General features: G+C 35.4%; 1 protein-coding gene across 2 annotated transcripts; it reads left to right on the plus strand.

The window, feature by feature from the left end:
- The first annotated feature begins 962 nt into the window (after positions 1–962).
- Positions 963–12,700, plus strand: syt8 (synaptotagmin VIII). Of its 2 annotated transcripts, none has more exons than XM_052543424.1 (9): positions 963–1,185; positions 7,741–7,867; positions 8,059–8,228; positions 9,574–9,669; positions 9,853–10,020; positions 10,155–10,322; positions 10,439–10,556; positions 11,952–12,085; positions 12,364–12,700. In XM_052543424.1, the coding sequence occupies exons 2-9, from the start codon at positions 7,768–7,770 to the stop codon at positions 12,601–12,603; spliced, it is 1,194 nt and encodes a 397-aa protein (XP_052399384.1). In that variant the 5' UTR covers positions 963–1,185; positions 7,741–7,767; the 3' UTR covers positions 12,604–12,700. The 2 variants fall into 2 exon arrangements, with proteins under 2 accessions (XP_052399384.1, XP_052399385.1); XM_052543425.1 differs by lacking the exon at positions 963–1,185 and adding an exon at positions 2,035–2,215.
- The last annotated feature ends 3,393 nt before the right edge of the window (positions 12,701–16,093 follow it).

A 16,093-nucleotide genomic window follows, 5' to 3' on the forward strand; every position in this document is an offset into this window, starting at 1 on the left:
AAAAAAAAGTTATTGTCCAAATGTAGTGCAACTGTAATATTGTAAATATCATAAAATATCTTTATTTCATAAAAAAAAAAAAAAAAAAAAATTATAGATGGTCTCCCATTGGTCTCAAAGTCCTGCAGTATTTTTACATTTCGAGTATGATTTAACAAAAATATGTTCCTGTAAGCTATCATGTCATGTTCCCAAATTTGAAAAAGTAAAATGCCAATTGGTATTCTATTTAGAATTTATTATGAACATCAGCTTTGGGTTAAATCACCATACAGCTGTCCCCCCCACTTTTAAAATGGCTAATATATATATATATATATATATATAAAGGAGGCCAGTAGTGCTGTGCAGGTAAACCTCACTCTCCGATCTCAAGAGACGCACTAGCAACAGACGCTAGTGGCTGTAGCCATTTAGCCTCCTTGTTAGTGCAGCCTCCCATGCCGGGGACTCGGATTCAAGCCCCACTCAGAGTGAGTGCGAGGAGCGTCAGAGAGAGGGGTTACATAGAGCTGGTGTGAATAAATATAGATTCAAACTCAAAGAGACAGGATAGTCTGTGCATGACCTGATATTTCATAATGAGATGCATTAACAAAAGTTATTTCATAACGTAGCCTATAGATATTTGGAATATATAAAATGTTCTACATTACTGAACAAGGATTTAAACAAATAAAGTATGTTTGACATTAAAGTGATAAATAAATAATTTTTCTTCATGATCAGATTACCATTAATATTCAAACAGTAGTGTGGTAAGACTGGTTTCTGTTGTAACTTCCAGTATGTTTTCACTGCTCATCAGAGCAGAACATACAGTATTTCAAGAGCACGAAGGAAGCTGTTCATGCTATCAGCACTGTGATATTTAGCTCTTCCTTACAAGAAAGTATTTGAATATCTTGTAGGCTATCTGACTGTTTGTGTACCACTTGAGTTTCACATGAGGTGTTACCTATTCCTGTAAAGGTATATGCACAGGCAGTTTTGTGTATTATTGAGGTGTGGCAGGTGCCGCACATTTCTTTATGTATTGAAGGAACACGTTAGGAGAGCTGTCTAAGTGGCCTAGTCTTCATTTCCAACTATTTTTGGATTCCAGCACAAGACGATGACTTAATTGTTTAATACTGCAGAACTGGACAAGACAACAGCTGGACCTGCGAGTGGAGGGTAAAAAAGGCAAGTTGAGTTAATGTGTATTTCATTGCCTTTTCTAGACAGCTTTCAGCTGGATCCAACAAGTTCTAGTTGAGTGTTGACGATGACTCTGTGAATAAAAAATGCATATTGGGAGTATTTGTTATATGGAATGACATTTAGCTAAATAAAAGATATATCTGATACTAGGCTGTTAAAAAGGGGAGTCAAAATTTTTTTTAGACACCAGATATTTTTCCTTTTTTTTTTTACTAGTGGGTGCAGGACACTAGTTCATTTATGTAACCGAGGTTATAGCAAAATAAAGTAAACTATGATGTATTATACCCAAATAATTCTTCACACAGTGGACTACCAGTAAAAATTTGAGACCAAATATTATTCATTCAATCTGACCTGACCATCTTTTGCTTAAGTTTTATCTGACATTATCAGCATGACACCTTTTATGTTGATGTTCACTTATTTGTCATAAATTTGTCTTTATGCTCAGTTTCTGTGTCACTTTCAATTATAGTTCCATTTTACCTGAAAATTAGATTTGTTTATATAATTTTAGACATATAGTAGCGTATTTTGTTATCGCTCCTCACTATTTATCCCTGCGACTTAAGCAGTTTGTTCATCTCTTTCACTCTTTGTCTTTATCCCTCTCTTTCTTTCTTTTGTAGTGTCTCTCTTTCTCTTTCCTATTTTCACAACTGTCATAAAAGATTTAAAATGTCATAAAAAGTTTAAGCAGCTACTCTTCAAAGGCAAAAAGTTGGCTGTTGGAAATACTGAATTGTACTGTATTAATGGAACTGAGATAAACAACAGTCTCTTGTCTCACCGAATGATTAAAGCCTCAATGGTTAGTAAATGGCACATTCCAGTGGCTCTTTCCTGAGCTGATGCAGTTTCTGCAGTGGGCAGTGACTTCCTTCCCCTCTCTGTGGCTCTGCATACAGTGAACGGTTTAGGAATGTGTTCATACTATTCAGAATATTATTCTTTATGTTTTAAACTACAACTGAGGAGACACTATTCCAAAGGATCTAATTTTACAACAGTAAGTGCCACTATAATGCTCTGTTTTATATTGAAATTCACTTCTTTCATGGAAATGTGTTTTTATGTTCAGTTTGTAGCTATTTTGTGCCGCTTTTGATTATAGTTCCATTAGATTATTTTTATTTAAGGCATCATTCTCAGGCATAATCGTGTATTTTGTTATTCTTATTTACACTTTTCTCTCTCTCTTTCAAAACTGGGACTTGGACTATTCAAGTCCTTTACTGTTGCATTGCAACAGTCTTGTTCGTGAAATTTTTTAATGTATTCTAAAGGCAGCACTATTCCATTTTTATGACTGTTTCACTGAAAAAGAATGTTATCTGTACACTTTAAGCACACCCAGTTTTAATGGACTGCAGGTGGCTGTCAACATGTTTAACTTTGGTGGTGATGACATGCTTTTTAGTCATGCAACCCAGAGTTTAATAAGGCAGACTTGTAACATCTAACACCGTGTTTACACTAATATGGAAGGCATTTTCTGCCAAATTTAAATAAATAAATTAAATGATTAAAATGAAAATTAAAACCAGATTAACGATTTCATTACAGAAAACTGTACGCAAAATATGTGACAAAATTGAGAATTAAATTAAATGATTTCATTTTCACAGTTACATCCCTGTCAAATTGAAATATAAAATGCAATTGATGATTTCACATTTGATTTTCAATACAGTCTCGAGGCAAGACTGCCAATATTAAAATGAAAAGCCAAACGTGAAAAATAAACTACAAATACAGTTTTTACAAAGCTCTTTATTAACGCTCACGCAATAATGGTGACACAATTAAAATTTAAATGTAAATTTTACTTTTCATTTTAACTCCTCTTTTATTTCAGTTTTCATTTTCGTTTTCATTTTCAAAGACAACATGCATGCAAATTATATGTTAATGAGTGGGTGTGGCTCAATTACGCTGTTTCGTGGAGGAGCTCAAATGGCGGTTATGGCCAGTATAGCAGCAGAATTAAACCAGCTAGCAAACATTTCGGATGATGATGACTTCATTTTGCTACGAGTTGAATCTATATTGGATACACTTGGACATTTTGCAGCCGTCACAAAACTCCGATGTCGATCCTCGAGTTATAATAGTCTTAGTGAGGTTGTGCATTTTCCGGGGAGTCTCGTCGGCCAGTTTGGTAAAATTGGCAAGATATTCACAGATTCGACTTTTCCGGATCAATAACTCGCGAGCAAAACGTTTTTGGTACACGAATTATGCCTCTTTTTACTCGTAGTGATGTAGTAAACGAGCTACAAGCGAGTTTGCCTGAAACAAGCTTTCTTCCGCTCTGTACAAAATACGTTGATCTCAATGCGCTGGCGTCTGAGAGACAAGTCCTAAGGGACCGTCTGCAAAGTGCGAAACGCGAAAAAGGTTACTAATAAAATACTCAATAACTTCACAGTAACACACTGTAGTGTCACCAAATTCAGTTCACACATCACTGCTCTCCTGCTGCTTATACTACAATGTTGGTTTTAAAAATAGTTGCTTTTGCACAATTTTACGATTTTTCTTATTATGAAAACGTCAATAACGTTACTGTAACACACTGTACTTTCACCAAATTCAGTTCACACATCACTGCTCTCCTACTGGTTATACTACAACACTTATATTGAAAATAGTTGCTTTTGCACCATTTATATGATTTTTTTTTTATTATGAAAAACAGTTAATAACTTTACTATAACACACTACTTTCACCAAATTCAGTTCATACATCACTGGTCTCCTGCTGGTTATTCTTCAACAATCATTTTGAAATTAAATGATGTTGCACATTTTGTATTATGAAAAATAATTAATAACTTCACCGTTATGGAACATAATAGTTAATAACTTTAATGTAACACACTGTACATTCATCTGATTCAGTTCACACATCACTGCTCTCCTGCTGGTTATACTACAACTTTCATTTTGAAAGTAATTGCTTTGGCACAATTTTCATGCTTTTTTATTATAAAAAATAGTTAATAAATTCACCATTATTGGACATAATAGTTAATAACTTTAATGTAACACACTGTACATTCATCAAATTCAGTTCACACATCACTGCTCTCCGGCTGTTTATACTACAACACTCATTTCGAAAGTATTTGCTTTTGCAATTTTTTTATGATTTTTTATTATTTAAAATAATTAATTACTTCACCTGTTATTGAACATAATAGTTAATAACTTTACTGTAACACACCGTACTTCCACCAAATTCAGTTCACACATCACTGCTCTACTGCTGTTTATACCACAACTTTGATTTTAAAAGGAATTACTTTGGCAGACTTTTGATGATTTTTTTTTAATTATGAACAATAGTTAATAAATGTACTGTAACACACTTTACTTCCACCAAATTCAGTTCACACATAACGGTTCTCCTACTGGTTATGCTACAACTTTAATTTTGAAAGTAATTGCGTTGGCACATTTTTATGATTTTTATTATGGAAAATAGTTAATAAAGTCACCATTATTGAACATAATATTTAATAACTTTACTGTAACCCACTGTATTTCAACCAAATTCAGTTCACACATCACTGCTCTCCTGCTGGTTATACTACAACTTTCATTTTGAATGTAATTGCTTTGGCACATTTTTTAATGATTTTTTATGCAAAACAGTTATTAAATTTACTGTAACACACTGTACTTTCACCAAATTCAGTTCACACATTACGGCTCTCCTGCTGGTTATACTACAGCACTTGTTTTGAATATAAAAACACTAATAAAAGTTTGATGAATATACAGTGCAGTAAAGTTATTAACTATTTTTAATAATTAAAAAAATCATAAAAAAAATTGTCAAAGCAATAATTTTCAATTTGAGTGTTGTAGTATAACCAGCAGGAGAGCAGTGATGTGTGATCTGATTTTAAAGAATGTACAGTGTGTTACAGTAAAGTTATTTACCTTTTTCTTAATAAAAAGTAATAACAAATGTGCCAAAGCAATTACTTTAAAAATGAAAGTTGTAGTATAAACAGCCGGAGAGCAGTGATGTGTGAACTGAATTTGATGAATGTACAGTGTGTTACATTAAAGTTATTAACTATTATGTCCAATAATGGTGAATTTATTAACTATTTTTTATACTAAAAAAGCATGAAAATTGTGCCAAAGCAATTACTTTCAAAATGAAAGTTGTAGTATAACCAGCAGGAGAGCAGTGATGTGTGAACTGAATCAGATGAATGTACAGTGTGTTACATTAAAGTTATTAACTATTATGTTCCATAACGGTGAAGTTATTAATTATTTTTCATAATACAAAATGTGCAACATCATTTAATTTCAAAATGATTGTTGAAGAATAACCAGCAGGAGACCAGTGATGTATGAACTGAATTTGGTGAAAGTAGTGTGTTATAGTAAAGTTATTAACTGTTTTTCATAATAAAAAAAAAATCATATAAATGGTGCAAAAGCAACTATTTTCAATATAAGTGTTGTAGTATAACCAGTAGGAGAGCAGTGATGTGTGAACTGAATTTGGTGAAAGTACAGTGTGTTACAGTAACGTTATTGACGTTTTCATAATAAGAAAAATCGTAAAATTGTGCAAAAGCAACTATTTTTAAAACCAACATTGTAGTATAAGCAGCAGGAGAGCAGTGATGTGTGAACTGAATTTGGTGACACTACAGTGTGTTACTGTGAAGTTATTGAGTATTTTATTAGTATCCTTTTTCGCGTTTCGCACTTTGCAGACGGTCCCTTAGGACTTGTCTCTCATACGCCAGCGCATTGAGATCAACGTATTTTGTACAGAGCGGAAGAAAGCTTGTTTCAGGCAAACTCGCTTGTAGCTCGTTTACTACATCACTACGAGTAAAAAGAGGCATAATTCGTGTACCAAAAACGTTTTGCTCGCGAGTTATTGATCCGGAAAAGTCGAATCTGTGAATATCTTGCCAATTTTACCAAACTGGCCGACGAGACTCCCCGGAAAATGCACAACCTCACTAAGACTATTATAACTCGAGGATCGACATCGGAGTTTTGTGACGGCTGCAAAATGTCCAAGTGTATCCAATATAGATTCAACTCGTAGCAAAATGAAGTCATCATCATCCGAAATGTTTGCTAGCTGGTTTAATTCTGCTGCTATACTGGCCATAACCGCCATTTGAGCTCCTCCACGAAACAGCGTAATTGAGCCACACCCACTCATTAACATATAATTTGCATGCATGTTGTCTTTGAAAATGAAAACGAAAATGAAAACTGAAATAAAAGAGGAGTTAAAATGAAAAGTAAAATTTACATTTAAATTTTAATTGTGTCACCATTATTGCGTGAGCGTTAATAAAGAGCTTTGTAAAAACTGTATTTGTAGTTTATTTTTCACGTTTGGCTTTTCATTTTAATATTGGCAGTCTTGCCTCGAGACTGTATTGAAAATCAAATGTGAAATCACCAATTGCATTTTATATTTCAATTTGACAGGGATGTAACTGTGAAAATGAAATCATTTAATTTAATTCTCAATTTTGTCACATATTTTGCGTACAGTTTTCTGTAATGAAATCGTTAATCTGGTTTTAATTTTCATTTTAATCATTTAATTTATTTATTTAAATTTGGCAGAAAATGCCTTCCATACTATGGACGTGCAACAGCTAAAGTCTGTCTACATTGGACGCAGCAAAGCCACTATTGAAAATCATTTGAAATCTGTGTCAATACGTCATAAATAGAACGCAGCAGCAGTTTTCTGTCTGGGATTGGACGTGCCATGCCACACCGCATCCAGTGTAAGACAAGGTGTAAGATTTTTTCAGTTGCAGTTACTTGTTTTAAATTGTCTCTAAATTATACTTTATTAAAATTATACATTATGGAACCACTTACGTTTTTATATTAAATAAGAATTCTGGATTTTTATTCACAATTCCAGGTTCGCATCACACAGTTGTAAGTTTAAATCTCATAATTCGGACTTTTTTTCCTCAGAATTCTAAATTTACTTCTCACGATTCTTGCTATTTTGTTTGCTTGCTTGATTTAATTTTTATTTTTGTTGTTTTCACCACAGAATAAAAAAATAAAAAGGTAATTAAAACTTTATATCTCACAATACTGACTTGTTTCAATCTCAATTTGTTTATATCTTGCAAATCTGAGAAAAAAAGTATGAATTTTGAGATAAAAAAAAAAAAATCACAATTGAGTTATTATTATATTTTTTTATTCCATAGCAGAAATAGCATTCATTAGGGATAGTTCGCTCAAAAATTTTAATTCAGCCTTCATTTGTTCATCCTCAGTTTTCCAGTGGACTCCAGTGGACTCCTAATTATATTTACCAAGGTTTTGAAATGACATACTTACAGAATTTCCACTTTCGGGTCAACTATTCCTACAATTTTTTGTAAACCGTTCCCTTCGGCTGACTAAAGTGTTGCACAACCATTCTAACCAGTAGGGGCCATCACAAAACAAGGTTACTAACACTTGCCAGACACAAACTGTCTTTTGTATGTATATTTCCAGTGACCCACTGGCCTCATCCATTTCACCATGACACCAAGACCAACATTAAAACCAACTGAAACACTTCACACCAACACCACAACAGCTGCTCCAGGCTTCCTGCCCTCTCTCCTGGACAGGATTCCTTGTGAGTATATCATATAAATCCTCATTTCAGCACCTGCTCCACGAGGGCCGATCTTATTCCGCACATTTCATTTTCACTTGTTACAACTTTAACTTGTCTTAACACTCCTGGCCTTGGTCTCACCTCATCCTTCAGACGTGTGTCCCCGGACTGTGATATGTGATTGAATATTGTCGTTTTTGCCACAACAGTGCCAAGATGGGCCATCTACGCTATATTTGCTGCCGTCATCCTGCTCATTCTCATCTGTGTGATATGCTGCTGTGTGAAATGCTGCTGCAAAGGGAAAAAGAAGAGGAAGAAGAAGTTGGACCAGAAGATCAGTATGAAAGGGATATCAGGATCTACAACCACAGCTCTGGTGAGAGAGGGAGCATCCATGCTTGTGAATGCTGCTCAAATTGTTCTTCTAGTCAGAAAAATAAAGCATTTTGGAAACTTCTCACTTAATCTCACATGGGTGTACTTGTCTTTGAAAGTCCAAGATACTGTAGTAGGTTCAACATTTCTCAAAAAAAAAAACGTCAATGCTTTTAACATTGCTATTATTGTCCTCTAATCTTGCATCAATATATATCAATAATTATCTCATTTATGCCTACTGTATGTATTTTTTTTTTCTTTTAAGAGATTTTAAAGGCAAGGTGTGTAATGTTTGCACTAGTGTGGCAAAACAAAATTCCTAAACACACCCATCATCTGCTATTGGTTGAAAAAAAAAAAAAAAACATCCAAGTCCCGTCTCCAAATTCACACCATTGGCTGCCATTGTTGACATGGTCCTTTAAAGGAACAGCTAATCCAAAAAAAATTATTTGGAGAACATTTACTCATTTAAGGTGTAAATGAATTTTCTTAATGGAAACAGATTTGGAGAAATCTATCATTCAATCACTTGCTCACCAATGGATCCTCGGAAGTGAATGGGTGCCGTCAGAATGAGAGTCCAAACAGCTGATAAAAACATCACAATAATCCACTCCAGTTGAGTCTAGTCCAACAATTAACATCTGCTGATGAGAAAAGCTGTTTGTTTATAAGAAACAAAATCCATCAATAAGGTCCTGGCCAAAATACAAGTCCATAATTCATAATAACGCTTCATCCAGTGAAAAAGTCTCTCATATCAAAATCCAATTACATAATTTGGATTGTTTTGGCCTTTGAATGGTGCTTGGTCTGTGGATATTTCTATCCTGATTTAGACTAAAGAACATTTTCACTGCAGAAAGCAATATTATGGATAGAGGACTCGTATTTTAGCCAGAAGCAATTAGCCTGACTACGTCAGACTTCCTACTTCCGCTCAATTTCATTTCGCTTCTGTACGAAGCAAAGTGAAGTAGCAGAGTCTGGTATTACCAGGCTAAGAAGCAATGGTTTGAAGTTAAAAATGTGTTGATGATGGATTTGTTTCTTACAAACACACAGCTTTACTTGTGGATTACTTTGATGTATTTATTAGCTTTTTTTGACACTCATTCTGATGGCACCCATTCACTGCAGAGCATCCATCGGTGAGCAAGTGATGTGATGCTTAATTTCTCTAAATCTGCTCTGATGAAAAACAAACTCATCTATATCTTGTATAACCTGAGGGTGAGTACATTTTCAGCAGATTTTCATTTTTGGGTGGACAATTCATTTAGGTTTCCTAAACTGTGGAAATCAAATGTCCACTAATGGGATACTGGATTTACCGACAGGTCCAGCCTGAGACGGAGGGTGCGGAGTATGGATCAGCTGAGCAGCAGAGAGGAAAACTGCAGTACTCACTGGAGTTCAACACATCCAGATCAGAGGTCACTATATCTCTTTCACTGATTTTACAGCAGTGCCCTCAACAGGCAGGAAGTATTATTATTGTGGATTAATTTTCATGGATGAACTGTTCTGCACAAGACTAGTAATGTAGAAAACGCTTTTAGATTAAAACTGTTTTTAAGATCATAATCCACTATATACTGTACCATATTTCTCATCAGCTGACTGTAGGGATAAAAGAAGCTGCTGCTTTGAAAGCGATGGACTCAGGAGGGACATCTGACCCTTATGTGAAAGTCTACATCCTTCCCAGCAAGTTCAAAACATATGAGACCAAAGTCTTCAGGAAAACCCTAAACCCAGTGTTCAATGAAAATTTCAAATATCAGGTAAACCACGCAGAATAATAAATCATTCATTATCATAGGGGAAATAGATTCATATTAGAACAACAGTCTTTTGTCGGCTTAATCGATGACCTGATGAGGTGGAGTTGTTGATGTGTTGTTTTCATCACTTGCAGATCCCTCAGAAGGAGCTGACCGAGTCGATACTGGTGATGCAAGTCTATGACTTTAACAGATTCTCCAAACACGACATCATCGGCGAGATCAGACTGAGTCTGTCCACAGTGGACTGGAATCATGTGATCGAGGAGTGGAGAGATCTGAGCGAAGCTTCCAAACATGAGGTTTAGTTCAGTATCTATATACAGTGCACAGTCTTATTCTCTAAAAACTGGAATTCAATTGCAAGTCCCAAAAAGTTATTTTGCCCCTTACATACAGTACTGTGTCCTTTTCACAGCAAGAGCATCTGGGAGAGATCTGCTTTTCTCTTCGTTATGTCCCGGCTAGTAGTAAACTCACTGTGATCATCCTGGAAGCCAAGAACCTGAAGAGGATGGACCATGGTGGCTCTTCAGGTGACATTCTTACTAAAATGTCCTACATCCTCTAAAGTGTAGTCTGCAATCACTACTGATGCTGTTGAAAAAAAACTGCATATGTTGGTTAGGTATGTTTTGACGCTGGGATGCTGGTCCATTGCTGGTTTGAACTGGTCCTTTGCTGGTTTATACTGGTCCATTGCTGGTTTGAACTGGTCCTTTGCTGGTCCATTGCTGGTTTGAACTGGTCCTTTGCTGGTTTATGCTGGTCCTTTGCTGGTTTGAACTGGTCCATTCCTGTTTTGAACTGGACCTTTGCTGGTTTATGTTGGTCAATTGCTGGTTTGAACTGGTCATTTGCTGGTTTATGCTGGTCCATTGCTGGTTTGAACTGGTCCTTTGCTGGTTTATGCTGGTCCTTTGCTGGTTTGAACTGGTCCATTCCTGTTTTGAACTGGACCTTTGCTGGTTTATGTTGGTCAATTGCTGGTTTGAACTGGTCATTTGCTGGTTTATGCTGGTCCATTGCTGGTTTGAACTGGTCCTTTACTAAAAAAAACCCGCATATGCTGGTTAAGTATGTTTTAATGCTGGGACTCTGGTCCTTTTTATTTATGCTGGTCCTTTGCTGAATAAACAGCATATGCTGGGTAGGTATGTTTTGATTCTGGAATGCTGCTTTATGCTGGTCCTTTGCCAGCACATGACCAGCATAAACCAGCAAAGTACCAGCATAAACCAGCAAAGGACCAGTTCAAACCAGCAAAGGACCATCATAAATCAAAAAAGGACCAGCATAAACCAGCATCCCAGCATCAAAACACACCTAACCAGCATATGCTGTTTTTTTCAGCAGGGGACAGAAACAAAACTCTTCAAACACTAGAAATGGTAACACTGGCTCACAGGAAAAATGTGCCTCTAACTACAGTTTTGTAAACCGTACCAATAAATTTACAATTCACTACAGTGTCCAGCTAAAATGAATACTAGTGTGGCAGTAAAACATGTGAATTGCTTTTCTGACAACAGTACACTTGCTCGGTAGTTCACCTGGTACAGCACTGCATTTGCGATGAAAAGCTCAGGTACGACTCCTGTGAAACATACGTGAGTCACGATACACAAGTTCACAGACTTGTAAAGGCAATCTATAAAGCGGCAAAACATTGCCAAATACAATTTCATCTGTTTTAGATGCAACTAAATGTGCTTTTAGTGCCACTTACTGGACATCTCACTTTGAAAGTGTTGTGAAGCATGGAAGAATTTGAAATTAACATACATAAAAAATAAAAATAAAAATAAAAATTGCTGTATACCTGTGTTATTCCAATTCCAACGTATTTTTAGGCATAGCATTATTTCAAGAAGATATAGAGAGTGTGTTTAGCTTAGAAATTGATTAATAGTTCTGTTTTTGTTCTGTAGACCCTTATGTGAAAGTCCAATTGATTCTGGATAAGAAAAAGTGGAAGAAGAAGAAAACTTCAGTGAAGAAGCAGACACTGAATCCATACTTTAATGAATCATTCACTTTTGAGGTGTCATTTGAACAGATTCAGGTGAGTGATGCCTAGAAACCGGTTGCTAAGGTGAATTAAGCGCCAATGGCAAATAAATGATTTGCTGTGATCTTTCGGAGCCACTGTGATATTCATCCTCAGAAGTAACTGAGCATTTCTCTATTAGACCGACTGGTTTTCGATGGTTTGATTTGTGTCTGTGAGGAAAAAATAAATAGGGTTGTAAAGTCAGAATATCATTCTCATATGATTTCAACCTCATCAAGTTATTAAAATTGTGTATAACCATTTCTTTTGCTCATTATCCCTTAATACAGAAAGTCCAGCTGGTCATCTCTGTGTGGGATCATGACAAAATGAGCAGAAATGATGCGATTGGCAAGATCTATCTGAGCTGTGATGCTACAGGAAACCAGCTGCGTCATTGGGCGGATATGCTGTCCAACCCACGCAAGCCTGTGGCTCAGTGGCACACGTTACTCTCCTCTGAACAGGTGGACTCAACCCTGGCCTTAAAACACACGCTAAAGATCCCATTCACAAACAAAGCCTTCTGAAAAACCTCCATTCTCATTCTTTGTAACAATGTTCACAAGAATTTCATTAAGTTAAAGGAGTGTAATGCTCAGACTATAGTAAAGACCAATGAGAAGATATCTGATTTCTTGCCATTCTTTCTGGTTTATTTATAACAACACATAAACATTTCATTACTCTCTATTATGTTGTCTTCTACATCATTTTTAGCGAATAACAAGTCCAATATATTTTATTCAAACATATGAAAGCAAATCTGTTTTTAAGAATGGTCTTCTTAAGAAAAGCTAATTATTTGTAGATAAATGCTGCTGTTAGCCATGTTTTAAAATCAGATATAATGATACATCTATTTTATTTGCTGTATTTAGCATAAATTTATTTGTAAGATTCGTGTAATGCTGTCACATCCCCCTAATTTTGTATTAAATGATCTATTACTTCCTTATATATGTATTAATTAGCCACTATTCACTATTTAGAGAAATTTATACTTAATGTCACAGTTTTGTTGTTTATATAATTGATGCAAAACCTTCTCATGTTTGGAAGTTTGGGATAAAATGATGATACGTTCAGTGCTCGGGTTTTGATACTGCAGATGCGAGACAGTTGTTTGTTCACACACACACACACACACACACGCTGATTTCTCTTGTGACTACAGTAGGCACTAGATAAGGGTGTGAATGTCAGGCTTTCAGCACACATGTAGGCAAATTACAGCGTTATAATGAGGTTTCTTCCTTTAGCATTTCCAAGAATGTTTTAATTAAGCGTGCTTGAAATTTATGTCATCAACAAGCACACTGGACAATTGTCGTGCATCTTTTGTACCTTCTTCAAGGTGTCCTTTGATTTATATATGTAACCTGGAGCACAAAAGCAGTCTTAAGTTGCCGGGGTATATTTGTAGCAATAGCCAAAAAAACAAAAAAACCATGGTATGGGTCAAAATTATGATTTTTTTCTTTTATGCCAAAAATCATTAGGATATTAAGTAAAGATTATGTTCCATGAAGATATTTTGTACATTTCCTAACGTAAAAATATCAACATTTAATTTTTGATTAGTAATATGCATTGCTAAAAACTTCATTTGGACAACTTTAAAGGTGATTTACTCAATATTTAGATTTTTTTTTTGTTTTTTTTGCACCCTCAGATTCCAGATTTTCAAATAGTTGTATCTCGGGCAAATATTTTCCGATATAATATTCAGCTTTCAGATGATGAAAAAATCTCAATTTAAAAAAAATTACACTTAAGACCAGGGTCATATATTGTTTTTGTATAAAATCAATTAAAAATGTTTATACAATGTCATGTTGCTTTTATTCAGCAAGGATGCATTCAATTCAAGGCCACATTTTATCCAGTGTTTATGAGAATTGATCAAAAAGTGGCAGTATGTGAATCATGTGACACTGAAGACTGAAGTAATGATGCTGAAAATCACAGGGATATATTACATTTTAAAGTATATTCAAATAGAAAACAGTTAATATTACTGTTTTTAATGCATTCTTAATCAAATACATTTCAGACTTGATGAGCACAAGAAACCTCTTTCAAATACGTTACCATCGCTTACTGAAGATTGTTTTATGCATGTGTTTTCTTTCACAGCCTGAGCCACTCCGAGTGAAAATGGCTCCATAGAAAAGAACAATATAGACCACTTATAGCTGATTTGCAGCGATCTCCATTTCCATTAACCATCACAAAAGCAGGCGCACAGCAGGTTTATGATCAGCAGAAGTAGTAAACACTGTTGACATGACCTTTAGAGTCTCTTTACCACTAGAGTGCAGCTTTCATCTCCGATCAAAGAGAATATTCCCGCTATCTTACCATGCTGTGCAGGGTACATCCACACTGCATTAACTGGATGTAAAAACAGTACTATTGTGAAATATTATTATTACAATTTAAAATAGCTGCTTTATATTTGAAAAATGCAATTTATTCCTGTAATGCAATGATACATTTTAATGTATCTTGATTTATTTTTTTATGCATTTAGCAGACGCTTTTATCCAAAACGATTTACTTTACAGTGCATTCATGCTAATATTTTTTACCTAACGTGTTCCCTGGGAATCGAACCCACAACCTTGCGCTGCTAATGCAATGCTCTACCACTTGAATAAATATTTGATTCAGTAATTGCACAGAATTGTTTGTGTGTGTGTTTCTGATTGGGTTCTGCAAAAACTGCCAATACAGCCGTACAAGGTAACCCAGTTATGAATGATTCAGTCCTACGTACCTTTATAAAACGCATATTCTCATTTGAATGTCTCACGTTTCTAACTGAAATCTTGTTCTTTGTGGTCAGGAGACCACACCTCTGAAACAGACGGGAATAATAGAGTGTGTGTTTGTGGTGGACTTGAGCAGATGAGAGAACCAGGTCATAAGTAATTCAGATCTTGTAAGCAATTGAATGGTGGAGAAGCACAGACTGACACTTTGTGATGTAAATAAAGTCTTATAGCTCTCACTTGTGTTGGGCCACACTTTATTCAGTGTTTATGAGGGTCCGTTATCATGCAGTCTCATTATTACAACGTTTGTTGAACAGCCACTGAAAATCCATTTAGGCGACATGTCTGTTCAAGACACTTATTTGATTGGCTTTGTAGACATTGAAGCCTCAAATTACAATAAGGCTACTATTTAATTTCCGATGTAAACAATTTCTGTGAAATATTGCTGCTGAATGGAGCTAGTTTTGTTGCTAAAGAGCGACACATGTTGTCAGGATCTGGAGGGGTTTCCTGGATACTCGCAGCAGCCTGAGCCTGTCTCTGATTATCCTGAGCACAGATAACAAGCCGTCACAAGCGGTTTCAGCCTTCCGACATCAGCATCTGTAACAGAAACACAACAAGGTAAGAGGTTTGACTTCTTTCAGTCCACATGGATTTGGACATTGATTTAGTAACCAAAAAGTACCTTCCCTGATGTAGCACACGTACATCACAGAGGTCATCCGCGGTACATCTATAGGACGTTTCATGCCAAACAGACATTCAGAAGATGTCTTTAAGATGTTTATGATTTAGAGTGTATGTAAAACTGACATCTTAAAGACGTCTATCAGATGTTTGTACACAGCAGATGCTTTCCAGATGAAGTGATTTTTTACTAGATGTATTGGAGTGTACGTGTGCTATCTGGGTTTGGTACTAAATGGTACTGTGGTTATACTACGGTGTCTGTGAAGTTGGAGTACACTGTAAATTATGGTGTGTTAATATGGTAACCATTCAGTAATGTACAGAGATAGTTGTACATTTTACTACAGTAATTATTAATAGATTTATTTGTTCATGTAAAGGCTGAAAAAACTATTCCCTAGTAAATATACATATATATATATACCCTACTACAACTAAATAGACTTGCACTCATCTATATACATCAATTCGCTAAATTCTATTCAAGACGAATCGATGTTATTTGTCAACTACCCACTTTTCGCCATCACATATGGACTACTTT

The sequence above is a fragment of the Carassius gibelio genome, chromosome A25 (genome assembly GCF_023724105.1).
Source record: "Carassius gibelio isolate Cgi1373 ecotype wild population from Czech Republic chromosome A25, carGib1.2-hapl.c, whole genome shotgun sequence".
Classification (NCBI taxonomy): Eukaryota; Metazoa; Chordata; class Actinopteri; order Cypriniformes; family Cyprinidae; genus Carassius; species Carassius gibelio.

What these genes read in the sequence shown, in the direction of transcription:
- syt8 (XM_052543424.1), top strand. Translation starts at nt 7,768, where the DNA reads ATGACACCAAGACCAACATTAAAACCAACTGAAACACTTCACACCAAC. An exon ending in GATCTACAACCACAGCTCTG is followed by an intron (nt 8,229 to 9,573) that starts GTGAGAGAGGGA and finishes ATTTACCGACAG; the next exon opens with GTCCAGCCTGAGACGGAGGG. An exon ending in GCGAAGCTTCCAAACATGAG is followed by an intron (nt 10,323 to 10,438) that starts GTTTAGTTCAGT and finishes TCCTTTTCACAG; the next exon opens with CAAGAGCATCTGGGAGAGAT.